Raw genomic sequence first — 15217 nt, 5'->3', positions numbered from 1 at the left:
TTTATTTTATTTATTTATTTGTTTATTTGAAAAGGATCCCCATTAGCTGATGCCGTAGCAATCAGCTAGTCTTCCTGGGGTCCATACAAGTCATATTACAAATACATTTAAAAAAAGCAATAAAGTAAAAAAAAAAAAAACAACAATACAATAAAACTACAACAACATTACATTGCATTAATTCACATTTGCACATTAATATGATATAGCTTAAATACTAGCAGGAAATAACTTATACAAATTAATTTCTCCTGAAGCTATTTATTACGGGTTTCCAGTAAATACCTCAGCATTTTTTTCTTAAAAGCTGATTTATTTTGAGTTAGACGAATGTTAAGTGGTAAAATGTTCCAATAGTCAATGGCTCTATAAATTACAGTTTTTGAATTATTGTTTGAACTAGGTGCAATAATATGACCATTAACAGCAAATCTAGTATTGTAAGAATGTCTGTTATTCCAAAAATCCACCTGGTCAAACAGAAACAAGGGAGTCTTTGAATTAATAATACAACAGAGAAATGTAGCCAAGCCCGAAGAAATCCTTTGTTCAATAGTGAGCCATGAGAGGCTGGAGTGCATCTTTTCAATACTAGTTCTCATAGAACAACCCAGGACAAGCCTAGCCGCCCTGTTTTGTGCAACCTGTAATTTAGCGAGATTTGTCTTAGATGCACATGACCATACTGTTGAACAATAATCTAAGTGACACAAAATTAAAGAGCTCTTGTTAATACTTTTCATAGGTTAATGACGTCTTTGGGTGACTATCTGCAGAGCAACTTTGCTTTTGTTGGTAAAAAAGAGGGGGGAAAAAGAGGGGGGAAAACAGGCAGACTTAAAGGTATTATAAATGATTAGAAGCTCGGCTGCCGAGCGCCTAGTCAGGGGCCAACCAACTCGGGAATGATGTAAATAGGGAATGAATGCCCCGCCCTTTAATGCAAACCCCATTATACCTGTTGTCATAGGACCTGTTTTGACCATCTGTTTGCCTGTGTCCATTTATGCCCATAAATGGAGATATATGTATCTGTCTGTCTGGATCCATTTTATGCCCATATATGGAGATCTCTGTATCTGTATGTCAGGTGGCCGAGCATCTAGTCGGGGACCGGCCTACTCAGGAACGATGTAAATAAGGAATGAATGCCCCACCCTTTAATTCAAACCCCATTATACCATTTTGACCCTCTGTTTGCCTGTGTCCATTTATGCCCAATTGCCCATATATGGACTATGGAGATATCTGTATCTGTCTGTCTGCGTCCATTTTATGCCCATATATGGAGATCTCTGCAGACACAGAGCCGGTTCCGGAATACCCTGATGTCAGACATCAGCTCCGCATATGAAGATTCCTTTCGTGCCGGTTCTGGAAAACCGCATATCGGGTCGGGTCAAGGCCGGGCACTGCGCTACCTGCTACGGCGGGGTACGCGCGTTCCGAAATCTGTGTTGACTCATGTGGCGTACGTGATGTCAGAGCCTTTTATTGCGACCGAAGGTCGCAGTATACCATGAGACGTGTTGTAGCTTGTCCTTCCGTAACGGAAGTGATGTCATCAAACCCTGGATATCCATACTGTCACTGTGACATCACTTCCTGTTCCACTTTCTGATGTCATCAATTCCAGGCCATAACTGGCCCAAAAGCCTGATTTACTCAGATTTACACCCTACCTTCCGTTAATATTAAGTCCATATGTATATGGATATATATTAATAAAGGACCCCTTATGCCCATATATGGAGATCCCAGGCATCAAACCCAGGCCCTAACCTGCCAAGGCCCTGCTTATGTCCATATACAGTATGGGCATTCCCAGATGATGCCATGTTAGGGTACCCCCTTATGCCCATATATGGAGATCCCCAGGCATCAAACCCAGGCCCTAAATCGCCAAGGCCCTGCTTGGCTTTACTAATTAACATACATTTTATACCCATATATGGAGACTCCTATATTATTAATATTAAGGACATTATGTTATCAATATTAAGGACATACTGTATCTGGGAATGCCCATATTTGGTAATGTTTTGACTTAACATTGTTGACTATTATGCAGGGGTCTCCATATATGAGTAACTGGTCCCATATACATCACTGGCCAGATGGCCAAGAATTGGCGCAACCTCGCCTTTTAGGGAGAGGTCGCATGGCACCCTGAGGTGTCTTACTAGTAGCGGTTCCGGATAACCCTGATGTCAGACATCAGCTCCGCATACTATTTATTTGCACAGGAATGATGTCAGAATGAGTCAGCAGAAGCAACCATTTGTTGCTGACTAGGGTGGCTCAAGGTAGGTGGTCGTCGCCACAGGTGTTTTTAAGAACACGCAGAGAAAGTCTTTGGCCTTTTGCCAGATTTATTGAAGATTATGGTGGGGGTAGACGTATGTACGTGCGTGCGTGCGTGCGTGCGTGCGTGCGTGTGTGTGTGTTGATACTGTTCAGCCCAGTCTGTAGCAGCACAGACAAGGGTTTCTTTTAAGCTGTTGTTCCCCAGCCTGTTTCTGTGTTCCCTCACTAAAATGTCTTATTTAAGCACTAGCACACTTAATGATGAATAATTAGCATGGGGTCAATCATGTGTGCTAGAACTGTGCTTAAACACCCCTCCCCCGTCTCCTCTTCCTCACACTTCCTCCATAAGTAGATGGCATGTTTGAAGGACAGTGGATGAGCTCTCTCTCTTTCATGGAGAGAACGGGCTGTTTAGTCATCCAGGAAGAAGTAGTTTCCACTCTTCTTCTGCTCTGCGTCCTTTATGGAATTCATCTTGTTGATTCTTGGTCTGTAGTTGTTGGGGTCTCTTCTGAAGGTGATCTCCAGCTGACAGAGGAACCTGTTCATGCCAGCGAGTAAGGTCTGTGGTGTGTTGGCAGTTGTGCTCATGGATGGAATACCGTCAAACACAATGACGCGGTCTGCCAGATAGGTGGCCATGATGAAGTCATGTTCCACCACAAAGGCTGTCTTCTTTGCATGGAAGATAAATCGCTTGATGACCCTGGCAGCAATTAGACGTTGCTCTGAGTCCAGATAGGCAGAAGGCTCGTCAATCAGGTAGACATCAGCTGGTTTACCCAGACATAAGGTCAGGGCTACTCTCTGCAACTCACCTCCAGACAATTTCTGGATGTCCTGGTCGATGATGCTGTCTATCTGCATTGGTTTCATGACATCTGTGACAAACTGGGGGTGCATGTAGGAGTCACGGATCTTGTCATGCATCAGAGCTCTCACACTGCCTTTGAACTTGGGACTGATCTTCTGTGGTTTGTAGCTGACATTCAGGATGGGTACTTCTCCTCCTTCATCTGGTTTCAGACGGCCGGCCAGCATTCTGATGAACGTTGTTTTGCCCGTTCCGTTCTCTCCTAGCATGACCATGATTTCAGAGTCAGTGAACTCTCCCTCCAGAATCTCCAGGCTGAAGTCTCCCAAATCCTTCTTCATGTGAGGATACTGGTAACGACACATCTTCTTTATCTCCTCCTCGTTGGCTGTCTCAGCCAACTTGAACACTAGCGACGTCTCTCTGAAACGCAAGTTCTCTGTGGGTACGTAGCCATCCAGGAAAATGTTGATGCCTTCCCTGACGCTGAAGGGCATGGTAACCACTCCGTAAGCACTGGGTACTCCATACAGACAACAGATGAAATCTGACAAGTAGTCCAGGACACTTAGGTCATGTTCCACCACAATGATGTATCTGTCTGGACTGATGAGGGAGCGGATGGTCGCAGCAGCTTTTAAACGCTGTTTTACATCCAGATAACTGGACGGCTCGTCAAACATGAAGATGTCAGCGTTCTGGATGCAGACGACAGCGCAGGCGAAGCGTTGCAGCTCCCCTCCTGAGAGGTCCTCCACATTTCTGTCTCTGAGATGAGTCAGATCAAGCTGTTCGCAGACCACAGCCTTTGTCTTTGTGTCATCCATCCTGCTCAGGATGGCTCCCACGCTCCCCTTGACAGTCTTGGGGATCTGGTCCACGTACTGAGGCTTGACAATAGCTTTGAGATCATCCTCTAGGATTTTGGTGAAGTAATTCTGGAGCTCTGACCCTCGGAAGTGGGAGATAATGTCCTGCCAGTCTGGTGGGCTATCAAACTTTCCTAGGTTGGGTTTCTGTTTTCCAGCCAGGATCTTCAATGCTGTAGACTTCCCGATTCCGTTAGTTCCTACCAGACCCAATACTTCGCCGGGTCTGGGGATTGGTAACCTATGCAACTTGAAAGAGTTGGCACAGTATCTGTGGGTGGTCTCTTTCTCCAGGTTGCTGGGCAAGTTGACAATGGACAAGGCCCCAAATGGACATTTCTTTACACAAATTCCACATCCGATGCAGAGGAATTCAGAAATCCAAACGATTTTGCTCTGAGAAGTGACCTCTATGCACAGTTTATCATTTCGGACCACTGGACAGCAAAAATGTCCCGCCCCTTACATCGAGTCTGCCCGAGAGATCTCAGACGGTAAAGTAGAGCGGTAGCCTACGCACTACTGCCACCATCTGACGCAAGTCAGGTTAGGACATCCGCACATCGGGTCGGGTCGAGGCTGAGCACTGCACTCCGCGCCGCGGCGGGGAACACGTGTGCCGAATCTGAAGCCTGTGGGATGCACGGTTCTCGAGATACGCGGTTTACATACTCACAGAGATTTCTCACATTTATTGTAAGACTAGAAGCTCGGCCGCCCGAGCGTCTAGTCAGCAACCTGGCCAACTCGGGAACGATGTAAATAGGGAATGAATGCCCCACCCTTTAATGCAAACCCCATTATACCTGTTGTCACAGGACCCGTTTTGACCATCTGTTTGCCTGTGTCCATTTATGCCCATACAGTATATGGAGATATCTCTCTGTCTGTGTCCATTTTATGCCCATATATGGAGATCTCTGTATCTGTCTGACGGTCGGCAGAGAGTCTAGTCGAGGACCGGCCTACTCGGGAACGATGTAAATAGGGAATGAATGCCCCACCCTTTAATGCAAACTCCATTATACCTGTTGTCATAGGACCTGTTTTGACCATCTGTTTGCCTGTGTCCATTTTATGCCCATATATGGAGATCACTGTATCTGCCTGACGGGCGGCCGAGCGTCTAGTCGAGGACCGGCCTACTTGGGAACGATGTAAATAGGGAATGAATGCCCCACCCTTTAATGCAAACTCCATTATACCTGTTGTCATAGGACCTGTTTTGATCATCTGTTTGCCTGTGTCCATTTATGCCCATATATCGAGATATCTGTATCTGTTTGTCTGCGTCCATTTATGCCAGTTTATGGAGATCTGATGTCAGACATCAGCTCCGTATACGGAGATTCAGAAACTTTCACGGCGGTTCCGGAAAACCGCATATCGGGTCGTTGCGGCGGGAAACGCGCGTGCCGAAGTCTGTGTTGACTCATGTGGCATACGTGATGTCAGAGCCTTTTGTGCCGGTTTCGGAAAACACTGATGTCAGACAGCAGCTACGCATACTTGACCTAGAGTGCAAAGTGAAAGTGCAGAGGAATCGTCTATTTGCACAGGAGTGATGTCAGAATGTGTCAGCAGAAGTGATATCGCAATGAGTCAGCGCTTGTGCCGGTTCCTCTTGTGTCTGTTGTCATAGGAACCGTGTTGACCATCTGTTTGCCTGTGTCCATTTATGCCCATATATGGAGATATCTGTATCTGTCTGTCTGCGTCTATTTCATGCCCATATATGGAGATCTCTGTAGACACAGTGCCGGTTCCGGAAAACCCTGATGTCAGACATCAGCTCCGCCTACAGAGAATCCGAACGTTTTGCGCCTGTTCCGGAAAACCGCTCATCGGGTCGGGGCGAGGCCGGGCACTGCACTCCGTGCCATGGCGGGGAACGCACGTGCCAAATCGGTGGGACGAACGGTTCTCGAGATATGCAGATTACATACACGCACGCACGCACGCACGCACGCACGCACGCACGCACGCAGAGACTTCTCACATTTATTGTAAGATATGTTCAATAACAGGTTTATCCCTATCTCTCCAAGGTGTGTAGTACACAGGAAATATTTCTTTCAGGTCGGGATACCAATTTTATCCAATCAGAATGAAGTGAAATTGGAAGTGATGACAAGGAAGTGAGCTGAAAATAGGCCTATTTTCTCCTGATTGGCTGAAATTGGCAACCCACCTGAATAATGTATGTTTCTGTTTGTTAAAGAGATGGAGAGAACCCTGTTCCTTAACAAACTCTCCTATAGCATGTAGCTTTCAATACTTTTTTGTTTGTCTTCATATATTTTGGGGTCTTTTCTGCCTTAAGTGTAAAGTAGCGATTGACAGGAAACAGGGAGTGAGATGCGAGAGACATGCAGCATAGATCGTCGGGAACGGGACTTGAACCAAGCACTGAGAAAAAAGCACAAAAATTAAAAGTTTGGAGATACAAGGTTTCTGCCAGACAGCCACGAATCCACAATATAATATAATCCAACCCATATCAAATCTGCGGCTGATTTATGCATTTCTCCTACTGTTATACTTATTATTAGATAATAAAACACAGTATTAGACCTCAGGGGAGATTTTTGTTTTACATTGGCCGGCACATGAAACCTAATGCAACCTAATGCCTAATGCGCAGCAGGTGAGCACAACGTATAAAATTATATTTACTACTTTCTCGTGTGGCTCTAATGGAACAATATCGCTGGCTTCAGAAGCCCATTGGGTTTCCCCTCCTTTTTCCCCTTCATGTCTGCGGTCTGAATATCCGACAGGTCTTTTTCCACGTCTGCACGGTAAAGCGCTCTACCATCTGTGGACGGGGAGAAATGGAGCTCCCATTCAACCTTCAGCATTTTGTTTTCCCCTTCACCTGTTCGTCTGCACCAGATGGTTCATAGACTCTGATTCAGTATGTGGAAAATACACTGGTATAAGGAGTGCTTAGATGTTTTTTTTCCCAATATACCCTATAAGTGTAATAATCCGCTATCCTTTATCCCAGTGGTTCCCACATTTTTTAGTTGAGACCCAAAAGGAAAAGTCTATGTCTCCCCAGAACCCAACCTAGTGAAATTAGCGTATCTACAAGCTCACAGGAAGGCTTCATCCAAACACACACGCACACATGCACACGACGTGCACAAAATACCTCTCTGGGGAGATGCTAAGGTGGCATCTGCACTTGACGTCCACCTCAACTGGCTCCTTTCCAAGAGAAGGAGCAGAACCTCTCCTGGGTGACTGAGCTTTTCGCCATAACCCCTAAGGGAAACGCCAGCCACCCGCCTGAGAAAACTCGTTGCGGCCATTTGTATCCGTGATCTTGTTGTCGCAGTCATGACCCACATTCCATGACCATGGGTCATACACTGCTTTATAGCGCAATTAAATAATTTTCCTTGCATTCCTTTTTCTTGAATTTATTTCACTGCTTTTTGGGCCAGTTTGGAAGCCCTCCACAGTGTCCAAAAGCATGCAAGAGAGATTCATTCACAAAGATTCTAGGCGGTTTCTTTTGACCTTTCAGCCCCATCTCTAGTCTTCAACAGAATGCACATGAACATTTTGTATACAGCATATTTCATTCAGTAAGCTTTCCCTGTCCTATTAACCACTATACTTAAATGGAATGTAAATCTGAATCAACTTGATTGATTTTGTGTGTGCGCTCCATTTAGGAGTTTTGATAGCGGTGCATTCATATATTCTTTATCCAAAGCACTTCTAATGCATTACATTCACACCGGCTCAATCAAACTTGATTCAAGCCAAGAGGCTTGGAAGAGGCATGAAACCGTGTGACTTCCATTGAGAATGAACTTGGACGACTCCCTCCCCCCCTCATTCTCAAATGACAAGGAGAGGGTATATCACTCTTTAGTGTGAATGCAGCCTTCGGCAACATTTGTAGAATAAGCCTCAGTTCTTAATCGGTCCCCTCATGGAACCCCCTTTTAACCCATTTAGTGCTCCAGACATGAACGGGTTAAATGTGTAGCGTGCCGCTCGCAGGGCTCCATTACGCTCCATTGTCTTATTTTGAAGGCCAGAAGTCCATTGCGTAAATACTTCCGGGTTGACGTCATGACATCATACAACGGGAGCGGTCGTCACACCATGTGATTTCTAAAATGGCCGATCGATGCCTTTGTTGTTATGTTTTTGTAGCGAGAATCTAATGCCATCCTTGGCTTTAAAAGTGTTGTTTGGAGATAATGGACATTAAAGATGAGATCGGCCGTCGGCCTCCATGTTAAGGGATTACTATTTTGTGCACGTGCATCCGTGATGATGATGAATCTGCGAGTCCAATCGTGCCAATCGTTTCCAACGGACCCTAGGGTAAGAACGCCAGCGCTACTCTATATACAGTACTTTTCGCGAGTATACTCGGGATCGGCACTCTAAATACTCGAGTATTTTTCACGAGTATTCTCGGGATCGGCTAGAAATGAGTTAAGAAACACTGACTTAATTGATCCCCTGGGACTCACTAGGTCTGTTTGCATTTCCCTCTAACAAATGCTGTTGCCGAAACTAGCCGATGTACCGCGCTGTGGATCGCATGTAGACCACACTACTGTATGTTCATTCACGCTATAGGGGTTCATGTGGTTTAAGCGGACGGATCACCCCGTAGTACAGTCGGTTATCCTCTTGATCTGTGTGACGGGCTCCGTATTTGATGTTGTGAATGTAAAGCCATCATTTTCCCGAGAGCTGGAAAACAAGCCAGAGAGAGCACAGACTGCCAGGGAGGTCAGCGGCCCTGGACGCTTTCCAGGCGTCTCGCGCAGAGCAAGATCAAACACCCGTCCTTGTAAATCCTCATCCCCAGCGGATCCGTCACTGACAGCATGGCCCAAACTCATTTGGAAGAGATCAACAGGTTAAAGCATTAGTTGTCTGGCCTATGTCTGTGTTACAGTAAAGAGACATTCGATCTGATAGATGGCGTGTTGTATCCATTGGGTTGGACAGTATAAAGTATATTTACCAAAGTATGTTTTCAGTACTTTACGGTAAGGATGGTACGATACGCGTTGTTATCGTTTATCGTGATTAAAAACACTCACGATAATCGTATCGTGGAGATTACATTTATTGTGATATCGTCCTCCGCCATGCACTGGGATCAATTCACCTTTTATTTGCCGAGCTGCAAATCCGGTACCACTTAAACCCTCTATAATTGGTAAAAGGTACTCATTATATACGTACTTGATACAGTCTTTTTTTCACACTCTATCAAATGTCTTTGCCAAAAAATAGCCGATCTACAACTCACAACGCGTCATGAGCTTTTAGATCTGCTTTTTTTTTTTTTTTTTTTTAAGATTTGTTTTTGGGCTTTATTGGATAGGACAGTAGACTGACAGGAAATGGGGAAGAGACAGGGAGTGTACATGCGGCAAAGGTTGCTCGGATCGGGAATCGAACCGGCAACGCCGACAGGCATTGATGCCGAAATGGCAATGCCTATATGGTATGCGCCTGGTCCACTAGGCCACCAGGCGCCCAGTTCTGCTATTTTTTGGGGCAAATGTTCCGCCCCAGGATAATGGATTTTGGATTATCATGATAATATCGTAAATCGCGATTTCTTTTGTCACAATAATCGTGATATGAAATGTTCATATCGTCCCATCCCTACTTTACGGTAGTACTTGTGCTCTATTACATCTCACAGACAAATACACGCATGTCATGCCTGGCATGTGCTTAATGCCCAGGAATCTAACCCAGGTCTCCCTGTTTGGAAAGCAAACATGTCATCTAGCCTAGCCTTGGCCGGTGGGGGAGATATTAGGCTTTTGGTCATTAGCAGGGGTCATCAATATGTCCGTACACGGACAAATGAGTCTGTGGCAAAGACTTGGCCTTGTCCGTGGCAAAAAATAATAATAATAATTCATTTTCACTAAAATATCCACCACAAGCCAACATGGCAATGACCCCTGGTCATTAGGCAGAGGCAGAGCCACTCATACGCTACACATGTGATGTGAGAGTGCGGTCCAACTCTGGACTCAAGAAATCGCTGCCCTCCACACCCTCCTGTCCAGTGATGTAAAGTAACTAAGATTTACTTAATAAGTACTGTACTTTTGTACAATTTTGTACTTTTCTGGAGTATTTCCAATTTCCAATACCTTTACTTCTACTCCACTACATCTCGGATCCAAATATTGTACTTTTACGCCACTACATTTATTTGAAAACTGGTCTCCACTGGTTAAATGTGATCTTTGTTGTGGTATGTTTGGATGATGTGTGTAAATCTTATGGCCTGCTGCTACAGACATGCTATAGTTATGGTTGGGCACTAGAGCTGGGATCGGGCCCATTTTTTCTGTCCGACCCGAACCTGTGTCCGACAGTTTTCTGTCCGACCCGAGTCGACGTCCGAGCATTAATGATGAAAAAGCGTCCGACCCGAGCCGAGGCCCGAACCTTATGTTTTCAACGCTTTTTCGCCTCGTTTCTTTTTCTTTGAGGAAGCCACTGATTTACACTCACTAGCAAACGTGTTATAATGTGCAGTGAGTGCATGCAGCCTGCCTGTTTGTTACCCTTAATAATATTAAGCCACATTGTGGCTTGTGAAAGTGTTTTACTAGTTTTAAAATTACATAAGTAGGCTACGTTGCACTAAGTAGCGCAGTATAACGTGCACTGCGCGTCTGGTGACTCTGGTCTGACTGCAGCCAGTCAGTGACTCGCTGCAGTCACACACTTAAAATCCTCTTTTACAAACTGTTAATAAAGTATTCACACACAAACCTTTTTCACAGTTCAATCAATATCAAAATGTATTCAGTCTTACCAGCATAGACGAATCTGACATCTGCTTTTAATATCCAGCGTCCACAAACTCCAGTCCACGTAACAGCGGCCTTGGCCGTATTTCTTAATCAAAAACTATTATTAATCCAACCATTATGGTTGATAGGTTTTAGGCTTAGGCTACATTCAACATCGGACTTTTTAATTATGTCTGCGTTGACAACTACGTTGAAATGCGTCCATACCGCTGATTTCCCTCTTTCGTTTTCAATTGCTTTAAACTTTCCCGTAGACAAGTTAACTTTTATCTCGGCTGCGGCAACATTATCTCTCACTCATTCGCTTTTTCTTCTCGTGTGTATCTGTTTGTTTGTTTGTTCTCTGTCACATATGACACTCCTTCCTTTTCCCCATGAACATGTGCATGGTTGTCAAGACAACGCACTGAGCGTAGTCACGTGCAGTGCACCAGAAAGACAAGGAAATAGCACACACAGAGACGATAGTTGTATCGTTTTACACTTTATTTTCTATGAATCAAAATTATGTCCGACCCGAATCGACGTCCGACAATTAATTGTGAAAATGCGTCCGACCCGAGCCCGAGCCCGTCGGGCTTGTCGGGTCCCGTCGGATTTCGGTCGGGTATCCCAGCTCTATTGGGCACTTGCCATCTCGCCGATATATTGTGAGTTTGCGTGTGTGTGGCGTGTGCGTGCCTGCGTACAGTGCATACAGAATGTATACCTCAGCACAATACTTAAATGTACTTAGTTACTTTTCCACTTCCCAGTATTCATCACATTGTTTACGTAAGCCTCACAACCAAACTGGCTTGTTTTGAGAAATATTCATGGAAATATAGTAATACAATCAGGACATAGAAAGCAACTCTTTTCTCATGATGTCAGCCAATCGCACAGGAGATCAGTGTGATCACACGCACGCGCGCACACACACACACACACACACACACACTCACGCACGCACGCACGCACGCACGCACGCACGCACGCACGCACGCACGCACGCACGCACGCACGCACGCACACACACACACACACACACACACACACACACACATGTTCGTCTTAGTTTTTTTTATTCATCTTTGGTCAAATTCCAAAACATACAAAGAAATTCTCATGAAAAAGATACAGTAATGTAATGTTAGGCCGTGACCTCCAGGAAAAAAAAGAATAATGAGATTAAATGATTTCATTTATTATGGCCGCTGGCAACATCAAGCCGTATTAATTACATTTTGTCGAATGATATAGAGATTATGTTTGAGTTATACCTCTAACCCTGACTCTCAGGGGAAGCACACATATAGATCATGTGGCTGTCCATAGGAATAACCCATCATCATCTGTCTTCTTCTGTCTGTCCTTGGTAGGAACATTATACAGTTGATGGTCTGCCCTTGAACTGATATGGAATCTCATATAGATACAGAGAGAGAGAGAGAGAGAGAGAGAGAGAGAGAGAGAGAGAGGGGGTCACCCTGATTTATACTTCAATCAATCAAACTACTTTAAACCTTGGCCATGTCTTTGTACTGTAGGTGAAAGTTGCAAAAATGATTCCATGTCTTCTCCTTGTCTTCTTCCTTTCAAAAATCACAAAAGCACCCAATCTACAAGCTCACAGTGTTCACAGTGTGTCACAACGTCTGTCGTTTGGCTATTTATTTGCCTATTTGCCATACGACGGCGCGTCTGCAACGTCACAGATCAATGTAACGAGTGCTGAAGTATAGCTAGTGGCTAACGCATTACGCAAAACCTAAACAGGGCTGGACTAGGACATGAATTTGGGCCTGGCATAACCGGTGCGAACCGAACATAGCAGATCTACAAGCCCAAGTGTCTATGCGTTGTGGGCTTGTACCAGCTGTTAAAAAGTTTGGGTGGGACTCCTGGGCCACACTACCCTGTGATTGGTCTACTAACTAGGCCAATATTCACATGATAGACATGCCAGTGGGCCAATCATGTGATGTCTCTCTGCTCTGTGGGCCGGTGCTACTGAAGGATTGGCCCTCTCCACTTGATTGTAAAAAAAATAAAAACAAGAAAGAAAAAGGGCCCACAGGCCCACTTGTATAGTCGGCCCACCGGGCATATTATGCCCAGTATGCCAGATGCCCAGTCTACCCTGAACCTAAACCAGTACTTGTTGTATCCAAGGTCTGTAACATATCATTTGTTCATTAGATGTCACATGCCTCATCGCTGGTGTGCGTGTGTGAGTCTGCGTGTGTATGTGTGTGTGTGTGTGCGCGTGTGTGTGTGTGTGTGTGTGTGTGTGTGTGTGTGTGTGTGTGTGTGTGTGTGTGTGTGTGTGTGTTTGTGCATGCGTGCGTGCGTGTGTGTGTGTGTGTGTGTGTGTGTGCATGCGTGCGTGTGTGCATATGTGCATGTGTCCTGTTTCGCAAAACATAAAACATATCTGTTCTATGTGCCACTGCATATACCACTAACAGGGGTTTTGAATCGAACTGGGAACGAGAGAGAGAGAGAGAGAGAGAGAGAGAGAGAGAGAGAGAGAGAGAGAGAGAGAGAGAGAAAAGAGCAGGATTTCTGTGTTGTCGACGCAGGATGATTCCGGGCAAGGAGCAGTCGGACTCTGGTGCCGTCGGATCCAATCTCAGCATCTGGAATTCTGCTGACTGGCTCCAAGGAACAAGGAGAAGATATATTGTACAGTAACAGACTTCTAGCAGAGAGACAATCACACAGTCAGGAACGCAGAGCTGAGAGCTGTGATTTACAAGAGTGAAAGAGGCCGTTCCAAGACCCGCAGCACAGTACGTCTTGTTGACGAGAAATTAGTCATCTGAAAGTTCCCCCCGATTTCATGTAGGGATGGGACGATATTATCGTTTATCACGGGAAAAAAATCACTCAGGATAATCGTATCGTGGAGATTTACTTTATCGTGATATTGTCCTCCGTGCACTGGGATCAATTCACCTTTTATTTGCCAAGCTGCATATCCGGTACCATTTAAACCCTCTATAATTGGTAAAAGGTACTTATAATATACATACTTGATACAGTCTTTTTTTCACTCTCTATCAAATGTCTTTGCCAAAAAATAGCCGATCTACAAGCTTGTGAGCTTGTAGATCAGCTATTTTTTGGCAAATCATATGTTCCCTCAACCAACATCCTCCTTATGTGCATTACAGTATGTACATATTTCCGTTAAAGATTCAATCACACAGAGTATCTCATGCAGACACGCAAAGCTGAGAGCTTTGATTTACAAGAGAGGGTCGCCGTTCCAAGACCCCGCTATGTCGATTTGTCATCCGAAAGTTCCCCCAATTCGACAACACTAAGTGAGTGAAGATTCGCTGAACGAACGGGACACTCTCACACTCTCACCCTCTCTTTTTTAGCGTTAAGGATCTGCTATCTAGACCAGTTGTTCTCAAACAACATATCCTGGCACCACAATATTATAATGAATGCATGGGACAAATGTGACCAATCAGAAAACATTTGACGTGATAGTGATCCCCCTTCGTGTCATCTGTCATCTCTCCCGGTCGCTTCCGCATTGCTAGAATGCTCTGGACCTGAGCCACGAGAGGCACCGCAGAGGGAGCCTTGAGGTGAGGGAGATGCTGTGACTAATGTTGCGAAGTCCGCCTCGGCCGACTCAGCACTGTTCGAGTTACGTCCCGATAGGAACAGAATCGTATATCACCCCCACCCTCCCAGTCAACATGTGCCGAGGCGGGTGCCCCGACACGTCAAACATTTGGTCAAATCCATTAAAAGCCACCACCCCTTTGCCTCCTTGGTTGTGAGAATGCGCCGTCTCAAATGTTTTCATTACACGGACCTTGCGATTTTATTTCAACAGCATCCTCCTTACAGTATGTGCTTGTTAATATTTTCCATTTGAGATTCAATCACAGATACACGCAAAGGCTGAGAGCTTTGATTTACAAGAGAAGGCCGCCGTTCCAAGACCTTGCTGTACAGTACAGTACGTCTTGACGAGAAATGAGTCATCTGAAGTTCCCCCCCGATTTGTCAATACTACAGCAGAGTGGAGATTCACTGAACGGGATACTCACGCGCTGTTATCTCCCTTCTTTAACGTCACAATTCCGCTGTCAGGGTCTCAGTGGTTCTAAGACCCTGACAACTTGAGTAGACCTACAGTATGTTGCAATTTTATATGAATAACATCCTCCTTATGTATGCACATATGTCCATTTAAGATTCAATCACACAGACAAAGCTGAGAGCTTTGATTTACAGAGAGAGAGAGAGAGAGAGAGAGAGAGAGAGAGAGAGAGAGAGAGAGAGAGAGAGAGAGAGAGAGAGAGAGAAAGTACCTCTAAACTGTACTTAAGTACAGTAAGTGGACTTTGTTGCTTTCCACCCCTGAAGAGTATAAGGCTTAT

The 15217-nt window shown here is 45.0% G+C and overlaps 2 protein-coding genes across 2 annotated transcripts in view; one reads left to right on the top strand and one right to left on the bottom strand.

Moving 5' to 3' along the window:
• The window catches only part of vegfc (vascular endothelial growth factor c), a 93139-nt gene that overhangs the window by 30144 nt on the left and 47778 nt on the right, over nt 1-15217 (top strand). The gene's annotated exons all lie outside the window — the stretch shown is intronic.
• Nucleotides 2722-6854, bottom strand: LOC308281523 (ATP-binding cassette sub-family E member 1-like; the record flags this gene model as incomplete). The annotated part of the gene is made up of 2 exons (XM_080721741.1): nt 2722-4454; nt 6809-6854. 2 exons carry the CDS (start codon nt 6852-6854, stop codon nt 2722-2724), a joined length of 1779 nt encoding a protein of 592 aa, XP_080577867.1.

Source organism: Nannobrachium achirus, assembly GCF_963921795.1.
Source record: "Nannobrachium achirus genome assembly, chromosome: 3".
Lineage (NCBI taxonomy): Eukaryota > Metazoa > Chordata > Actinopteri > Myctophiformes > Myctophidae > Nannobrachium > Nannobrachium achirus.
Note: the sequence above shows the minus strand (reverse complement) of the source record. Positions and strands in the feature narration are given on the sequence as shown.